The following is a 19,278-nucleotide window of genomic DNA, read 5'->3' on the forward strand; positions in this document are numbered from 1 at the left end:
CTCCCCTTACAATACTAATCACCCTCGGCTAACCCATCTCTTCTGGGGATCGCAAAACATTGCACCAACAGCAAGAAAGCGCTTGTCTCCTTCGGAGGGAAGGAAAGCATGGCCAGGGCACCTGGGAGGCCATGAGCTCTGATTTTTACATTGGTATTCCTAGGTACTTGCAGCATCCTAGCACCCGCTGAAACGCAGGCAGCTCCCGGCAGCTTTGTGCCACCTCCAGCAGCAGAGTTATTACCCTTACCCGAGCGGCCATTCTCCCGAGAGCCCTTTCTGCCAGCAGTTGCCCTGCCAGTGTCACCGGTGATGCTTTGCTCTAGGCAAACCCCCGTGGGTCTGTTAAGCCCTAATAAGACAATCTGAAGGCGCGGCGATGACAGGCTCGCGGGAGGTTTATGGCTGTAATTTAGGAACATTTAATAAAATGTGAAGCTCCGGGCAGAGCCCGCGGCTGCGGAACAGGGTCCCTGGTGTGCAGGTGGAAAGCAGCAGTCCGGGAGCGGGGCTGTGTGCCTGTATAGGCTGGTTGGGCTCCAGGAAAAAGGAGCATTCGCTTAGCGTCGTCAGTGCTTTTGGAGATGAGTATCTGCGCGCATTAGCAAGACCCACTTCAAATCCGAGTGCTGAGCCTGCTGGCAAGTGAAACCTCCGCCTTCCCTGCCGTCACTGGGCTCCCTGTGGGAAAGCTGCATCGCTTTGCAGCGTGGTAGTTGCATCTCTACCCTTTGGTAGAGATGCTTTGCTGTGCTTGCTATGATATCAGGCTTTTCTTTTCTACAGAGTTCCTCTGACCTTTCCAGATCCTTTGTGGATCTGCCTACATCTGAAGCCATTCCCCACAGCCCTTTCTCCCACACTTTCCCAAAACAGCACTACATTTGTCACAGGAGAGTGTAATCCATTCTTTGCCAGCGAGACCGGAGCCGCCCAGTCCAGATGTGTGCTGCAGAGTGGCTCTCACACATTTCAGGAGCACCTCCGCGCCGCTCCAGCGTCTTGTCCTGCATGTACCACCTCTAGAGCTGGAGCTGCCAGCTCGTCTTTATCCCAACAGCAATGCAGGTGGAGCTTGAAGAAGAGAAAGTCCTTAACACAGAGATTGTAGATGCCCAGCATCTACTGTGCTTTCAGATGCATTCCTAATTTGGAGCACAGGGTAGGTCCAACCCACAGGAACCTGACGTGGTTTGACAAGACTTTGCTCCCGTCATTTCCCACCGGCGAGCCGAGCGCAGGGCGTACTGGGGGGTGCAGATACTTCTGTTCTTCTTCATGTAATGAAAAAGACATCAGATAATTGAAATATCAAAAAAGACAAACTTCTTTAAAAGATTTAGTAATGTAGAGAAAAATAGCAGTCTGGAAGCCTCATGCCTCCCAGGCCCGTGGGCCCATGTCTATTGATTGTTTTCTTTGATATTCCGCATGGTACATAGGCCCTGAAAATGATACAATTAACATTTGGAAGCAGTTAATCTCTAGCGGAGCTTGTCAGCAGCAATTAACACGCCGTCATATCTCTACCACCCGTCAAAACAAATGCCTGAGACCTCCCTAGGCAAATAGTGCCTTCAGTTTCCATATTAGAGAGATATATATATGCATGTCTCATTCATGATTTAACTGTTTATTAATTCCACTGCCAGAGCAGCTCAGCTGAGAAACACCCTGGCAGCAGTGGCAATGCCCGGAGTTGTGCTAAACGTGCTGTGACGGGCACTTGGCATGGCCATGGTCTGCACAAATGCATTACAGCCAGACAGAAATAGCCAGTGCCTCAAAGCCGGCACGTTTCCTTACAAATATTGTGGGATGGACACCCAGGTCCTCAGCGGACTTCACCAGTTGCGGGGATTGAGGGTTGGAGACTCCATACAGTGTCCTCTTGGGACTTTCCTAGTGCACAGAGGGAAAAGTGGGGTGCAGAAGCCAGCAGAGCTTGGTACCCTCTCCAAACCTACAAAGACTGTATTTTGCTCATGGTCGGATTTGCCCGGCGCCTCCGCAGTAACCTCTTTGCTGCAGCAGATGAGTCCTCTGAGCGCACACCTTGCTCAGGGAAGGGTTTTGTTCTGCCCTGGCCTTGGGACTTGCAGGTGGTTGCTGATATAGAGTTTAGCCAAGTGCAAAGATAAGACATTGACCTTGTGCAGGTAGTGATGCAGGACAGCTGCAATTACAACAGCATCTTGCACTTTATAATGACATGTTCTCTGCTTTGGCTTGGGAGGGTGAAGGTCAGCATATTTGACTCTGAGATGGTGGTGATCAGTCCCTGCTACAGTGCTGAAACCCTCTGTTTCTCCATTTCACAGGCCAACCTTAGAGCCATTATCTCTTCTGAGAAGCAGGTGACACAGCTGATGAGCTCCATTGACGAGGCCCTGGCAGAGGTAGCCAGAGTGGAGGAGACCTTGCAGATCTGCGACGAGTTACTGGGGAGTGTGAAGCAGCAGATGGACCACATCTACCGGGAAAACTCCTTGCTACATCGCATCGTTTCCAACAAGACCAGGCTGATGGATGAGATCCTCTTCCTCACGGTACGTGGATTTGCAAAGACATAAATCTTCATCCTGTTGAATCTATTAGAAAAAACTTTCAGTGAGCCTCAAACACTGAAAACTGTTATCTGTCTGCAAAGGCTACAGAGCTGCTATGGCCTAGAAATGAGGGATTTTGTTGTCTTGATAATATAAGGACGGCCACACAGCTGGGATAGACTACAGGTAGACCAGCAGCAGACGTGATGTGCAATACCCTCACTAGGGTCCAGGGCTGTAAGAGGGGTCCCTGAAAGTCCTTTTCACAGGCGAGATGAGCCTCAAATGATATAACACCAAGGACCTTGGAAATGCAGCTCTGCAGCCTTTCACTTGGGATGCTGTGGTCTGCCTTTCGCTATCAGCTTTGGGACCTTCTTCTTACTCGCTTGGAGGCTGCTGGGGCGGTGCTTTTACCCTTGCGCCCAAAGCACTGAGATCCTCCCAGCCTTGTGCCTTCAAATTCCAGGCATCCCAATGTCTGGTTTGTGGGGTTTCTTGTGGGAAGCAATTGCCACTGAGGGTATTTGCATTCTTCCTCCCTTCACTTGGTAGCTTTCAGTTTATATCTTTGTACTAGGGAAAAACAGCTCTCATTAGTAGATAATAGTAATTTCAATAGCCAATAATCATTACCCAGGAATATGCAAGCACAGTACTTAACGAGCAATTAGAGCCATCCCTGGTCAAAGCAACCATCAGCACTGATAACCTCACATGCAGAGAAATCACTGGGGACTTTGAGTAGGTCCTGAGGCAAACTGTACATTTACCATGGGAAAAGCATTCTGGTGACTCCCTGTTGCTCTGCAGAGGAGCCCTGGAGAGGCTGTTTGTCCAGGGACCCTGTTGCTTCTCTTCCCACTTCCCACTGATGGGAGTTTCCCCATTGCTTTTCTCTCCTTTGCTTTTTTTTTCTTTTTTTTTTTTTTTTCCACCCTTGAAGGTAACTTAACTGTTAAGTCAATGTCTGCCATCAGCTGCAGACTTTGCACGCATCAGCCTGTCTCAGCATCCGTTGCGGAATAAGGAGCTTTTCTCTGCAGTACCTCACAACCACAGAGACACCAGCACAGGAGACAGCACAGCCAGTGGAAAGACTCTTCGTGAGCTCTGGGAATACGGGAAAGCAAGTTATTTACAAACATAACATACCATAAATGCAAGAACTGTGCTGTAATAGCACAGCTAATCCTCACTTCCTCTGCTTACGGTGACCTCTATGCCATTGACTTCTCATTTCTGAGTAACTCAAGCTGCAGTTTCCTTAGCTTTTTCTTTCTCCTTCCCACCACTTTTCTGCCAGTAGTGATCCCAGAGGTGATGGCCCTTTGGAAAGTCATGCTGAGGTTTGTCAGGGCTTCCTCTGGGACTGCGGCAATTGTTACTGTGTGGACCTTTGGTTTTGGTGGGGATAGATGGTCTTCTTGATGGACACGTGCAGCCTGGCAGCTGAAGGTAGCACTTGGCCATTTCAAGCCAGCAGCTTTCTGGGTGGGATGAGAAGGGATGAGAAGCTGGATGTGCTTGTACCTGTTCTTTTCTCGCTTTGTTTTTAGACCCACCTTGATCTCAGCAGGGAACACTGTGATGCCTTGAGCCAGGCAGATCTCTCCAGCCCCAGCCGAATGAAAGCCTGCATTGCTGCTGCAGAGGCTTTATCTGGCTGCATGAGCATCCAGATACAGCCCGGTGAGTAGAGAGCAGAGATTTACGTCTGCAAACAGCAGAGCCACCAGCTCATCCACAACCCGTGCTGCACAGTCTCTGCAGGTGCCCCTGCACCGCTGAAGCTGGGAGGGATGTTCCCAGGAATTAGCTCACACGCTTGCTGGGCAACCTAGCAGGCTGCCTGGACAAAGTAGAAAAGAAATAGAAGGCAGGCATGTATTTGGGAAGCTAAGCAGCAGCACTGACCTGGGGGTACGTGGGGTATACGATGCAGAGCACCCTGCAGCACACCTGGAGCTGCGAGCTGGGGGAACAGGCTTGCAGGGTGGGCTTTCTTCTGAAGATACTGCTGAAGCTTTCCAAGTCTTCAGCAGCTTCACCTGTAAGCACAGTCAAGCAGAGCTGGGAAAGCCAATGTAATATTACCCCCGAACATCCGTGGAGAAAAGTAGCTGGGGGAGGATTGGCTCCATTCCTAGAGAAATCCAATTCATGCTGCAAACGGCGGAGCTGGGGCATCCACGCACCACAGGTCTGCAGGCACCTCCCTCGGGACTCAGGCACCAGCTGGTCCAGTTTACATTAAAATTGAGGCAAACTTATGGCAAGCATCTACACAATCCTCTAAATACCTGGACATAAGGCATCGTTGTCTGCCACTTGTGTACAACACCTCTTAGAGTTCAGAAAGGAACTGGTAGAAAGACATGTTTAGAAATTGTGGTCTCTTGGGGCAACCCAGTTGTCAGTTCTTGAGCATGGAAAAATAATAATTCCTTGTAGCAGCATCCACTGTGGGTATTGTGGGAGATCTGCCGATGTACAAGGACTTGATCCTGACATGAAACCCCATGCTTTCCTTGTGAGGAGACTGGGCGTTTGTCCTTGACTGTGGTCAGACTGATGGATGCTTTGCTCCCTCTCTGTATTTGCATGGTACCACGGCAAATCTTTTTCCCTTTGTTGGCTTTTGGCTGGCAGTATTTATCCCAGAACTTACTCCTTGAAGACCTGTTTTATTTGCCGGTGTGCCGAGCGATGTTGGCCTGCAGCCACGATAGCCTGCACCGCTCCCTACCTCCATACCCTCTCCTTTTTTTTCCTCAAGGTTACCGGAAACTGCAGTCTGTGGCTGAGCAGCTGATCATGTTTGAAACGCTCAAGCAGAACTTCGAAAGCTCTTTCATCAGTCACATTACGAGCATCTTCGAGCTGCAGGTGGGCTTCGCTCTTCAACTGGCAGCTCAAAATCCTGGGAGATTTGAATATACTGGTAAAATAGTACTAGCGGTATAGGGAATGCCGCCGTAAGAGGATTCTCCAGAATTATCTCCCCAAAGAGGTCTTTTCACATACCTTCACCCTGCCCTTGGCCCCCTGCCCTCTGGTTAGTTTTGCAGGCATGCAGAAGAAATCCACCCCAACTCTGTGTCTATCAGGCTCTCAGGTTCCATCCTGTGACAGTCATTAAGCCTCTGGTCATGTTAAAAAGTGCTTAGGTCTGAAGATTTTAGCGTTACATTTTCTTGTTTTACTTCAGGGGTGGTGGTCGTTGTTCATCTCTTTGTAACATAAGATCCCGGAATAAAAGCCAATTCCTTGATCCTTTGATTAACATTTTCAAGTGCTCATCTTGCGATTTAAAAGATACAGTGGAAATATCTCTGTGGGGAGAAATCTGAAAGGAAAACGGTATTCTTCCAGATTTTATTTCATGAAGAGAAAAGGAGCTGCCCCCAAATCCTTAGCATTATTTCCTTAAATATTTAGCACTTACTTTCAAGCATTGACTCTGGGAAGGGATGTGACTGGCAGGGAACTGTGAGATCTCCATCCTTGGAGATTTTCAGACCTTGATTAGACGCATCCCTAAGCAAGCTGCTCTACCTGGACCTGCTTTGAACCTGCCGAGCTCCCATCCCACCTCCATGACTCTGTGGGTGCGGTGTCCCAGCACTGCCGGGCCCTGGCAGATGGGCTGCATCGACTGCGCAGCATCCTTCCTCACCATTGCATCCCCCCAGAGGCATACCCAACTCCCAGTGCTTGGAGGGACAGTTTCCAGCATGGTCCTGAACAATGAGCTCTTCTCCTCTGTCTTCTCCTGACCATTTGGCTTAGCTGGAGTATCCCATATATTCCTGATGGGCCAGCTCATTCCTCTGGGCTCAGATTTGTTCCCACGACATGGGATTAAAACTGGAGTTCAAAGTGATCACGCATGCTCCGCTTCACCCTTTAAATTTGCTTCTCAAACCTATTCAGAACTGGAAATTCAAGGGCGCTTATGAAGCAATTATTTTACAGAGCTTTTCAAGGCTGTGTTTTATTTCACTCTTTCTGCTGTTTCTGTTGCTTTAGGGTAATGCTCAGGTCCCTGCTCTTGGTCAGCCCATTGACAAGCTATCTGCAGCAAGCCATGGACTCCACCACGAGGAACTGGTGCCCTACGCCCCGCTCATGGCCTGGCTGAGGAACGCCAACCCAGTTCTGTTCTGTGACATGCCCAAGGTACGGTTGAAATCCTGAACAAATATTGTAAACCATCCACCAGGAACAGATTAGTCAAACTGGTTAATTCATGATGAGAGCCTGGCTTCACCAAACCCATAACACCCATGAGCTTCCAGTATTTGGCCCTTCTAGAAGAGCGTCTGGCCAACTTGGCCACATGATGTTGGATCTCTGTGCTTGACAGAAAGCAGTCCAGGACTTGGTGGCAGACATTGTGTTGAAGGAAAATGTCCGAAATGCTAAAATTTGGTCTTTTTGCTTTCATCTGGCCATTTCTCTACTGAATGAGAATGATAAGCACTAAACGAATGTGGTTAATCTTGGATTTTATTCAATGCTGATTCATTTAAAGGGTTCTAGGGAAGGGGCATCTTAAATTCTTTGGCCTCTTCTGTTAATAGGGACGTTGTTAAGTAACTGGGATGGTTCTTTTTATATCACTGAGGCTTGGTTTCTATTTTTCATGCTGGTTTTTGCCTTTCCCAAGGTCTTACACACCAAAACCAATAGGTCCGTTTCAGTTGCCATCTACTGACTTTTCTTTTAAGTGGGCAGCTAAAGAAAAAGCTGTGAAATGGGCACTGTTCGTAGAGAGATGAGATACAGCAGGAATGTCTGTGCCTGTCTTGTCTTTCCAGGTCTATGCCCAGAACCTCAGCAGACTCTATGACCGGGAAATCAAAGCCTTTTTTGAACAAGCCAAAACCTTCTTGTTAGGGAGAAGAAAAGGAAGTGAGTGATTTGCAAATACGCCTTTTGTGCTGCTGAGCAGTGATTTATTCGCAAGTAGGGAACACGGCAATCATCCTCTATAACAGGTGCCTTCCCCAGATTTTGTGCCATGAATTTACTTTCTCCTCCATGGAGTGGGTCTGCAGCTGGCAGCACGTGACAAAGCTGACTCTGCTTTACACCAGGCAGTTTTTGTGTGAGCCTTGGCTCCGTGCATTATCCAGTTTTGTTTAGCTGCTTCTCAAGAGCTGTAGCTTTTGTGGACCTTCCCTTTGCAGGACTCGCAAATGGTGCATGGGTGGCTGAGATGGGGTCCCAAAGAGCCATAAGAGAGCAGGATGTGGGACTGCCTGGCTAATGGCTGGTCCATATTTCACGCAAGCAGAGCTGGTCACAGACTCCTCAGACACTCTGTTCCCTGTAAAGAGATGTCACCAAACCTGTCCCTGAAGACACGAGTGTATTCATAGCAATACTTGTGAGAGCAGAATGATTTCATAGTGGGCTGACTGTGGGGCTGTGTTGTCCCAAGGTGATCATTTCAACAGAAATCGCTGCATCTGACTCAAAATATTCCAGTCAGGTGTTTCTGAAGATAAAAAGAGAAACTGATCTGTCTCCTCTGGAAGTTTTTGATTGCGAAGTCACATTTTTCTTCAGCAAAACAAAGCACTGTAATGGAAAGTTCCATGCCAGCTTGGCCCCGCTTGAATGTCAAAAACCACTCTGCATGGTGTGTTTAGTCTATCAGAATGCTAACTCGACTTCTTCCAGCTCTGCACCTACTTTATCACTTGTGTCCAGATCCCGGAGCCAAAGAACAAAGCCTAGGGAAAGAAACGGGGCTGGTGGCTGAAGGATCCTGGCGAAGGGCTCTGCCTCCCTGCAGTTGCTGTGCTGGTCCCACAGCAGTGATCATACCAATAGCCTCTCTCCAGCTGACCCAACTGCCCTGATATTTGCCCATCCTTTGTCTTCTGGGCTGAAGTCCATGACATTCTTGTGGAGTATAAGGGACAGTCAGGAAGCCTGGGCCATGGGCAGCTGCAGGGAGCCACCCTGACGCGCACCGGGCTGCAGGATCAGACCATTGCACATGATATCCTCTTCTGTAGCCTTCCAGCTTTTCCCATGCTGGGGTAACAGAAGCTTTCTCTGCATCCTGAGTTTTGTGGCTGTCGACCGGCCCTGCATCCCTCCGGGTGGGAGCACGCGGCAGCGCTTTGTTCTGCATCACAGCAGCTGAGCAACTCCCACCTCGCAGAGGCGAAGGGGCACGGCACCCAGAATCATGAGTGGACATGGGTGCTGCGTCTGCTCACCCCCTTGGTGCACTCCCAGTACCGCCCCAGTCAGTCCCAGTCCAGGGTGGGCCAACAGCAGCAGACCGCAACGCCCAGATGCCAGCAGCTGTGTCTGAAGAGAGGGACACAGGAGCACTTCTCTGCTGCCGTTTTTGGGTGTGCATCACAGCCGTACCTCAGCATACCCCCCTCACCCCTTCCAGCTCCTCCCTGCCCCGTGCCAGCTCCCCTGGGAAAGTCACTCAGCCACACATACCAGGAAAACAGCGGACCTCAAGACCACGGACCAAACCGGGATGGGCAGTGCTGGCAGCGTACATGTACCTGGAACGGAACACACAAGTCCTGAAAGAAAGAAGGAAAATTTCACCTAAATACTCTTTTGCCACTGGAAGAAGAGGAGGGGAAAAGGAAAAACGCTTGGGCTTTTTCTCCCCACTACTTGTCATTTTCAAAATTTTATCCCCTTTGAAGGAAGAAAGAGACAGTAGAAGCTCAGATACTAATCCTTAACTAAAATGTTCCTTTTTGAAATTTTGCTAGAAATGGAGAAAGCGAACACCTCCAGGAAATATTTTTATAGTCACCAGAAGCCTGTTTTTCCATGCCAGAATGATTTGCCAAACTATGGAGCCAAGCGAGGGAAAAACGGGGATCAAAATCTCTCTGCCAGTTCTAGCAGAAAAATAGTGACATGATAAAAAGGATCATAAGTAAGTTGTGTAGGGAAAGTCAACAGGACGTTATTACTCTCCTTGTAAATTTAAAATTAAATCAAAGGGACATGCTGAAAAGTGGTGATAGGAAATTATTTGTGCGCAATGCCGTTAACCTGCTGTACTTGTTGCTACAAGCTGTCACTGATGCTGGAGGACTCAGGACAGCCTACAGCAAGCAGATAACAGGAAAATAAAATGAGGCTGTAATAATAATCCCAGGATAATACCGAGATACGGACTTTCTGGAAAAGGATAGCATTTCCTAAGAACTGTAAAGGAAGACACGTCTCCCGCGGGGCTGTTATGACACACGCTGTCACCCTGAATGTCCTCCTCCCTCCTCAGAGGTGCCAGGGACCCAGCAGCACTGGAGCACCCAACGCATCACCCGTTGGATCTGGGATAGCCACCCTTCGAACGCTTTGGCAGTCCCCGCTGCTGCTATCTGGACACGAGGGAGGACACCTACGTTCAAGCAGACAGCGATGGGCTGGCGATGACACCTCGTGAGGATGCGTTGGCTCAGGTGGAGGGCCCCGAGCAGAACAAAGCACTGTTCCTGGGCTTCCTTCCCAGCTCGTCAGAGATGCAGTGCTTGGGGAACGCTCTCCCCGGGGCGGCTGTCAGAGCTGGCACTAACACATTTGGACAGGACACGGCCAGCTTGTGTGGCTCTCGAGGGCTCGCTTGCTTTTGCCGTCCCCGCGCTGCCACACAGCCGGTGCTGGGTCTTGTCCTTACGGATGTCCAGCGCTGCCCATCCTACCTGGAAGAAGGGGTGTGCGCACCAATAAAGCAGTTGTCGTAATGAGATATTCTAGTCAGGACCAATTTGTTTCCAGCTGTTTTATGCCTCAGTCACACGGGGACCGGCTCCTGCACTCAGCCCAGTAGAGAGGGGCATATGGTTTGCCTCACCTGCCACATCAGGTAAAACAAATAGTTAAAAAAGATAATGTTCCTCTCACACACCCCTCTCCTCCATGCCTGGATGCAGCGTTTCCTGGGGAAACATGGTCTTTGTCGCTTAAAAATAGGAATTCCTGACAAGAGGTAATGAACCTACTGGCAGCAAGCAACCCTGGGGAATTAGCAGTGAGGAAACAAACTCCGATCTGTGGTTTATAAGATAATGTGATCAAGCACTATTTCCTGAAAAAGAGTGATTGCTTTTATTTAAACAGAAGGAAATAACAAAGATTGCGTATAGGATAAAGAAGCCCTGGTTCCTATTTGCAAAGTGATTGATAGGCTCTGAGCAAGGGACTTTAATTGTGCTGGGCAATAGAAAATGAAAACACCCAAGTTTGTCTCCTCTCAGAGCACAGCTGCGTCTGCTCAGAAAGCCATTAAAATGGGGGACATTGCAGGGGCGGAGATGGCTATTAAAGAGGCCCTTTATGAAAATGGACTTGTTAAATTAAAAAAAAAGATAGTGTAGGGCATGTGTTGCAGTCGGTCTGGCTGATCCCCTTTTGGTAAATGTTAAAGCAGTGATTTCCTTTCAGTACTTTGTCTCTCTTTAATGCCTATGTGATCCCATAAAATGGGAGAAATTAAAATCCCAGGAGAAAATCCAGCGTCTGTGAAACCCATTGCAGCGACAGGACACCTTGATGGCCACAAGCCCGTTACTGCACTGTTATAAATCACCCAAAAGCGTCTGCCTGTTGCTGGTGTTGCTCCCGTCACCAGGATGAGATGCGATGACCTTTGCCGGTGCTGGGGTGTGCTGGCACCGTGCTTTGCTCCCTGGGGTGAGAAGAGGGACAGGTAGGAAGCCCCGGGCTTGGTTGGGGACGCTCAGCCCATCGTTAATGTGAGCAGCACATTGGAAGGGCAGCCACCACATCATTGTAGAGTGCAATCAGTAACAGTGGGAATTTTTAGAAAATTGTATCCACGGAGCTTCTGCCAGCTGCAGAATGGCACCTTCCCTGGGGCTTGCGGTGCTGCCCACTGAGATTCACCCGCCTGCCCCTGGAGACCCTGCGGACAAGGCAGGAGGGAGAGCATCACCTCCCTCGGGAGGTGGAGTTGACCTCTGCTTGGCTCAGCAGCACCCGGGCAATGCATGCACGTGTCCTTCTGCTGAAGGATCTTGGCAGCAGTGGATGCTGAATGCGAGGAGCATGGCCTCTCCAGCTCCCGGGGACTTTCGGAGACTCCTGCTGAAATATTTTCTGCAAAATTGGTTGGTCTCAGGCTGTTTTGCAGGGAAAGTTTGGCTTTGATGAAGTTCTGCAGGAACCTCATCCAAGGTCTTTCCTGACGTTTCACCTGCTCAGCAGCTCCTTGGGGTGAGCCGCTGCGTGGATGAAAGCCCAGGCTGCAAGGACACTTGCCTGATAACATCCCTCATCCCTGCTTTAAAATATCCCAGGCTCGCTCTAGCTCTCTGTGCCTCTTTCTTTCTACTGATTACCGCGGCAGTGAATTTTTAGGGTTGATTCCCTGCCCTCATAAAGGATTACTTATGCCGCTCACTTCTAAATATACCACCTGATGATTTATTGCCTTGTTTCAGTATTATGGGAGAGTTTAGAAGGCAAACCCCAAGCTGTTTATAATTAATTGTGAGCCAATAATTAAGTCTTTTCTCCTCACTTTCCCATTCCCTTTTCCACACTAAAATTTACAGGCTCATAAAATTCTTTCCTGTTTGCTGTGGGGGGATATTTTTTTCCTGGTGTCGCCACTTCCCCGCAAGCGAAATTATCATCATCCATTGTGTAAGGGTGGGAAAAAGTTTACGACGCAGCTCATTTATTTTCTCCATAGTTTTAGCAAGGCTGAGGTTGCGAGCAGGGCTGTCTGCCATCTCTCATCCCTGCTCAGTGTGCAGGACATCTGACAAATCCTTTCCAAAGGTAAAAGCCCTGCAGGTAGTGGCTCAAATAAGGATATTTTGGATGTTATGAGAAATGGAGAGCTGGCCTGACTCACCTGGGACCTCTGGGATTAGTGGAATGATACCAATTTTTAGAATCAATTAGAAAATAATAGGGCTGTTTCCCTGCTAATTTCTTTCAGTGAGTATAATAGTATGTTTTAATGCACATTTCAAAGAAATTTTTCAACTTTTCCACTTAAGCCAGGCACCCAGTGAAAACAATGTGGTAAAACCTGATAATGTTTGAAAAGTATATTAATTTCCAGGTGAATGTTTATAATTTTTAAAGACTGGTTTTTGAGAAAAGCCCTGCCTGGATATTGTTTTATGGTAATTTGCCATCAAAACTAAGCAACAAACATTTTTCCTGATACTCTTGCAGGCATTTCTGCTGATTTATGCTCTTATCACCTAGGATTTTTCACTCCCCAGTCCTCGAGAGTTAGTATTAACCACTAAACAGCAAAGGGGTAAGGATCACAGAGAGTGAAATAAAAAGAGAGTAATGAAAAAGAGTAACAGATGAGAAGGCAGATAAAAGATGAGAGCAAAACCTGCATCCCCCATACATCTGAATCCAACAGGAAAAGGCCAATTCACACATAAGATCAGACATAAAAAGAGACGTTTAAATCCGTTAAAATGATCAGAGGAGCTGGAGAGGCCAAGAGGGATGGAGATGTCTAACCGCCTACCAACATACCGTGCAGGTCTTCAGGAAAGCTTAGAGAAGCCAATGGCGATGGGGAGCAGGCAGCAGTCTCGATGGAGTTTCCCTGGGAGCAGAGAAGGCCAGGAGGACACGCCGGACAAAGGCAACGTCATCAAGGTAAGGAGCTGAGGTTTTCTGAAGGGTTCACGTGTCCCAGAGGGGCTGTGCCAGTGCTGCAGCCCAGCTCATGGTCCTCTCTCCAGTGCTGTGTACCTGGAGCAGAAGCAGAGAAGTTCTGTACTGCTGACCTGGCTTAGATGTCACTTCAGGTGGACATGGACATCTACTCCCGTGTCCTCAGTGTCTGCTAGAAAGGTTTTCTAACATGTCCAATGGTTTCTAAGCAGATGTTGGAGCAGGTGCTGAGAGAGCTGCAACCCATTTGCACTGCGGAGCAGCAGTTCATTGAGAAATTCTTCCAGCTAAGCCAGGACTCTGGAGACCTGCAGGTGCCCGAGGTAAGTGTGAGGACTATGTCATCTCCAGTACCATTAGCCAGTCCCGCCTCCAGCTTGATGCAAGCCTCAGCAGGCACAGTGGGTGGCTGCTTACAGCCCTCAGATACCTGAGCTCTCCTGGGCTCTTGTCCTCTAGCAACTGTCAGTAGCGGGGAAGCTTCAGACCTCCTGATGATAGAGGAGAATTGAACTGAACTTAATTGACAGCTCCAGCAAAATCACAGGATCTCTAAGTATTAACCACAGGACTCCAATATGAGGCAGCAGAAATGAAACCCAGATCTCAAGTTTTCCTCTCTGAGGGCAGGCAGGCAAATCATAATTCCCATCCCATTCTTTCTTTCAGGCATCTGCCACTAAGGGAAGAGAGAGCACAGCATCTCCAGAGGACCCTCCTTGCACCAAGCCTCGGAGCCAGTACGTGGGTGATGAGATACAGCCGGCTGCTCTGACAGGGGCATGGTCTGGAGCATCCTACAGGAACTGCCTGAGGAACTGATGGAGGGATCTTTTTTTCCACTCTTCACCATCCTGATGTCAACTAAGTGGTCTCAGGTTTGCGCCCTGGATAGCAAAAAAACCAGGAGGCATCGTAGCTGGGCATGCAGAGAGGCTGAGCGGAGCCGACTGGTTCTGCCTCTCCCCAGCACAGTGGCTCTGCTTCAGGGTGGATCAGAAAGGGAGGTTTAGGTTTCATGGAAAACCCTATGTTTTGATCAGTTTTATTTCCTTATTAGCAATGTCATAAAGCGAAAATATACTATGGAACAGAATCTTATAAAAAAAAGTCAGCATAAAAACACTGAAATTTTTCATTTGGCTGGCAAAAGAGGACATTTCAACATCCTCCCACAAGCAGAGATGGTGAAGAGTTGAAGGATGACCCAAGCATAAACAGGCTCCACTGCAATACAGAAGGCTTTGAGTCTTTATCTTTGCCCTTGTCTCTGCAGCTGGCCACAGGGCCAGTGCCCCTCCCCATTTAATTGCTTACCTTTTGGTTTTTTTAAGACTAGAAGAACCTACAGCCCAGCTGCTGAGTGAGATCTTCAGTTGCCTGGAGCCAGAGCTGAGAGGATTTCTAGATGTCTGCAATAAGGTCCACCCATTCGGCTGCTTGCAGGTCCTGGTTACTTTGAACGACTCCGTCTTTGAGATGTGGGGCTCTTCCTCAGCTCTCTCCTCCTCCTTCCTCAACACTGTCCTGGGCAACATGCTGCTCCTGGCCAAGAGCAGCTTCAACAAATGCATTGTGAGTGTCAGTAGGAGTAAGCCCCAAGTAGACCTGAGTGATGTTTGACGTCCTCCAGAATCTTCTAAACTTCTAACACGATCTTCATAGAAGGCAGTACTGGTTTAGATCAGGCAGGGATCTGGCTCTTTGGTTTTGGGAGGACTAGACCCTCATTGCATCAACGATTGCATCTGTGTGAGGGAGGTGGGACACACTAAACCTAAGTGCCATCTGTGCTTCCTCTTACCAGGATGGTCAAACCAAAGGGGTTTCCCCCATATAGAGTACTGGGAGGCTGGGAAAGCAACCGCAGCACATCGGACAGCTGGAGCCAAGCTCTCCCATTCTCCTGCTGGCACAGCAGGACATAGTCCAGGACCAAGCAGCAGGGAGGGGAGGGGGGAGGGTTGAGAGCCCTTCAGCACTGGCCAAGGAACCTGGCCCTGAGTCCACTGAGGTCGAGTGAAACTACCTGTTGACACCAACTGTGTTTGTGCCAAGACCTAGAGCAGCAAGTCTGCTCATAAAGCAGCCTGAGAAGTGCAAGAAGTGGCAGTGGTGAACACCTCCACCCCAGGAGGTCCGGGTGTCTGTGTGGGGAGATTGCAGCACTGTGTCTGAGCGAAGAACCACATAGCCTGGAGACAGGTACGTCAACTCCAGGAGAGCAGCTAGTGCAGCTTCACGTCCAGCCTCAAACAAGGAAGCTCACATATCTTCCCACGGAAGATACAGTTAATGGAGAAAGTGGTACACACATCTGATTACTTTGCTTCTTTTCTGGCCTATGCCTTACTGCACTGCAAAATGAGGCTGGGGCCATGTCAGATCTGAGTGCCACATCTTGTGTGTTGTTGCCAGGGGAGCATGTGCAAAGAGATTGAGGAGGCAAAGATGCCCAGCAAGATGAAAGGCGGGATCCTGCCCTCCGTGAGCCGCTTTGAGGAGTTTGTGAACTTCTCGGAGAAGGTGTTCAGGACAGCTCGGCGGAGAGGGGAGTTGGACAAAGCACATCTCCGGCTGGCCAGCAGCGTCTTCAGCAGCAGTGAGTACAAAGGCTGATGGCTGGATGCATCAGTCAGGCAAATGTATACTGCAGCTTGAGGAGTCACTAGCAGTCAGCTGAGCCACCAGAGCAGGGCACATGCAGGCTGCCTGCCTCCTGGGCACTGCCTGGGGCTGAAACTGCCTTCGCTGAGCAAGAGCTTGGGAGCATCAGACAAATTCAGAGAGTGTGGCATGCCAGGTGCATGGTGCCTGCCACACCGGGATGGTCCCAGTTGTGACAGGGCTGAGCCTGGGGTCACCCACAGAATAGCAGCTCAAAAATCCGTGAACACAGCCCCTTCCAGGCTCCAACAATATTTACTGTTAAGCAGGTGAGATAGGGAATCAAGCTAATGAACAGGGATCAGTATTTGCGTTACAGATAGTCACTCCCTCCGGTACTGGAAGAAGTCAGACAGTTCAGATGAGACAGCCTAATGACATGTTTACTGCCGGGAGTGAGAAGGGCCCCCTCTGTTCTGCACGCACAATGAGCTACTCACGCTCTCGTCCTCTCCAGGCCAGCTGGCAAGCGGCTGGCAGCGTGGCGAGCCATGCCTCTGCTCGGCAGACTGAGTGTGCGCCGTGCTGACATGCTGCTCTGGCACCCAGGTCAGAAACAGATTTGGACAGGACTGGACTTGGATGTCTCTGCACCCTTTTGGGTAAACAGTTATTAAATGTCATGACCCCAAAGCTCTGCAAGGCAAGGTGGTTGAAGAGCTGAACAACCTGTGATGATGCTCACCTCAGCTCTTGGTTAAACTCTCCACTGGTGACCAAAGCCTGACAGCGTCTGCATCTCATGTCCCTCCTGACCCAGCCTGCAGGGTCTTCTCTCCATATCTGATTTGTTCCTTTCTTTTAAGTCAATAGCCTGTCCTCAGCAAACCTGAAGGTGAACACAGATATGGTCATGATGGAAAATTTCCACCACTTTCACTGCTTCCTGTGCCAAAAGATGATCCACTCCCTGGAGGGCAAGAAGAGAGAAGCCAAGCAAAGGTATAGTGAGCACATGGAGAAATACGTCATCAAGTACCTGGGCCAGCCACTGGAGAAGCTCAATGTGAGTACAGGACAAACTGACCCTTGCCTGGGTCTCAAAGGGCAACTGCACTTCCCAAAATTATGAATTAACTGGTGTTCAAACCACCCCTCCCCAAATCCAGACTGGGATTATATTAGCGTGTTGTCACATCCCCAATGTTCCCACACCTCCTCTGAGCACTTGCTGCTGGGTTTCACCACGCAGCCCGGCCCCAGCAAGAGGAGGGCTCAGCAGCATCAGATGCTGGTACCAGCTCTGCAACTCAGCCTCCGTGCAGCAGCGTGAGGACCTGTTCAGGCCCCCGCTCCGGGTTGCGTGCCTGCGTCTGGCAGATGCTAATTTCTTCTTGCACGGCTGCCTGGGCTAATAAACCTAACACAACTTCACGCTTCCCAAGCGGCTGCTTTGTTAACCGAGTAAGAGCATCTGGCTTTGCTAACTCAAACAGGCATCCCCCTTCCTCCCAAAGACGATGGCTGCTCCCAAGACCCCTCCTCGCTCCGCTCCTCCTCTCTCCTCACTGGCCTAAAATGTCTCACAGACTGAGCTCAGCTTGAATTATTTATAGCGCCTGTTACTTCCAATTTGTTTCCAGTCTTTGCTGCCAAACGTCTTGTATGTTAGACTGGAAGATCAGCTCGGTGTCTCATGCTACCTGCAGCCCTGCTACGTTAATGGCTTCAAATCCTTCCTCTGTGAGGGAAAGTATAATTTCACTGCTCACAACAAAGCAAAGTAACATATGAGGGTACTTGGATTGCATTCTGCTCAGGGATTTCTGCAGTCCTGACACGGCCTTCTCTAGCAGACCACACAGCTCTTCAGGCTTGAGCACAATTCACTAACATCAAGAGAAGCTGCAAAGGGGCCTGAGTAATGTAGGAGCCCTTCTCCGTTTTTGAAAGCAGCTTATACACTTAGGAACCTCTTTCCCTCTGAAAATCCTTAGGATTTAGGGTATTTCTCCACAGCGAAATTGCAGTGGAAATACCCAAGACCAGGATTATTGGGCTGTATGAACAGGATGGTAGAGAGTAGGGTGAAGGAATGATTATTCCCTTTTCTCAGCCTTCATCAGACCAGCTGTGGAATACCATGTCCAGCTGTGGAAGAGATAGAGATGTAAGTCACATGCACCTGTGACAAGAGGTGTCACTAAACTGGAGCAAGGCCAGTGGAAGGCCACCAACATGGTGAGGAGAGGCTGAAGGAGCTGGTCTTGGTCAGCCTGGAGAAGAAACAATTTCAGGGGTACCTAGTAGCCACCTTCCCTAGAAGTTACTGAGGTGCACAGCAGGATGATGAGAGGCAATAGGCAGAAAATGTAAAAAGGAAGGTTCCAGCTGGATAGAAGGAAAAAATGACTATAAGGATAAAAAAGCATTGCAACAGTCTGTCCAGAGAGGGTGCAGTCTCTATCCTTGAAGGTTTTCAAGACCTACCTCGAGAAATGCCTCAGGTACCCTCATTTGAATTCAGTGTTGAACCTGCTTTGAGCAGGAGGTTGAACTAGAACCCTCCTGAGGTCCCTTCCAGCCTGAGAGATTCTGTGTCTGAAAAGCTCATGCAGAAAAAATATTTGTCAGCACTGAGCTTTTTGTGGAGCTACACTGCTCCTGGTACTTTTCTGAAAGCTAGCTGAGGTCTGTATCCCTTGGGGTTGGCATCGCTCTGGGCTGCCAAGCCACAGCCATGCATGGGGTGGGACATGTGCTCCTTTTGAAACTCATCCCTACAGAACAGCCTTTCCTGCTTTCATACAATATCCTAGAAGAACTCAGAAAACTTCAGTTTTGCTTTACACTTCTGCAGATTCTGGGATCCCCCAACCCAACCTCTGGCTCCAAACCCTCTGTAGTGAGCAAAGCTGTACAAAGCACCAAGGAACATGAGTGATTTTTCCAGCAGTCCCATTGCTCCATGGTACTGCAACCCTTAGAGATGGGCTTGCTGAGCAGGAAGGGAAAGAGAACTGATGAAATTCCCTATGCCCTGCTTTCCTGGAGGATGAACAATCTCCAATACTTCATTTCCACTTAATTAGACATGGGAAAGGAACTAAGAACAGCAGTCAGGTTTCAGCCCTGACGCAGGAGTCCGCCTTAGGGCAGCTCATCAGTGAATGTCTCCTTGCCTTTCCAGCACTTCTTTGAAGGAGTGAAAGCCCGTGTGGCTCAAGGGGTGAAAGAAGAAGAGGTCAGCTTTCAGCTGGCCTACAGCAAGCAAGAGCTGAGGAAGGTCATTGAAAAATACCCTGGCAAGGAAGTAAAAAAAGCCCTTGAGACCCTCTACAGGAAAATCCACAAGTATCTCTCCCCAGAGGAAAATCTTTTGCCGGTAACTGGAGTGTGATCTGAGTGTAACACTGTGATGTTTGGGGGGGTTCAGGACTTC

General features: G+C 49.2%; 1 protein-coding gene across 1 annotated transcript in view; it reads left to right on the forward strand.

Moving 5' to 3' along the window:
* The window catches only part of LOC104257835 (exocyst complex component 1), a 28,279-nt gene that overhangs the window by 8,792 nt on the left and 209 nt on the right, over positions 1 to 19,278 (forward strand). The window contains exons 5-16 of the mRNA XM_059824589.1: positions 2,322 to 2,549; positions 4,109 to 4,241; positions 5,329 to 5,438; positions 6,582 to 6,731; positions 7,373 to 7,466; positions 13,093 to 13,211; positions 13,439 to 13,552; positions 13,914 to 13,969; positions 14,564 to 14,804; positions 15,648 to 15,831; positions 16,703 to 16,902; positions 19,027 to 19,221. Coding sequence (XP_059680572.1) covers positions 2,322 to 2,549; positions 4,109 to 4,241; positions 5,329 to 5,438; positions 6,582 to 6,731; positions 7,373 to 7,466; positions 13,093 to 13,211; positions 13,439 to 13,552; positions 13,914 to 13,969; positions 14,564 to 14,804; positions 15,648 to 15,831; positions 16,703 to 16,902; positions 19,027 to 19,221 — 1,824 coding nt within the window. The remainder of the gene's footprint in view (positions 1 to 2,321; positions 2,550 to 4,108; positions 4,242 to 5,328; positions 5,439 to 6,581; positions 6,732 to 7,372; positions 7,467 to 13,092; positions 13,212 to 13,438; positions 13,553 to 13,913; positions 13,970 to 14,563; positions 14,805 to 15,647; positions 15,832 to 16,702; positions 16,903 to 19,026; positions 19,222 to 19,278) is intronic.

Source organism: Gavia stellata, chromosome 14 (genome assembly GCF_030936135.1).
Source record: "Gavia stellata isolate bGavSte3 chromosome 14, bGavSte3.hap2, whole genome shotgun sequence".
In the NCBI taxonomy this organism is placed as follows: domain Eukaryota; kingdom Metazoa; phylum Chordata; class Aves; order Gaviiformes; family Gaviidae; genus Gavia; species Gavia stellata.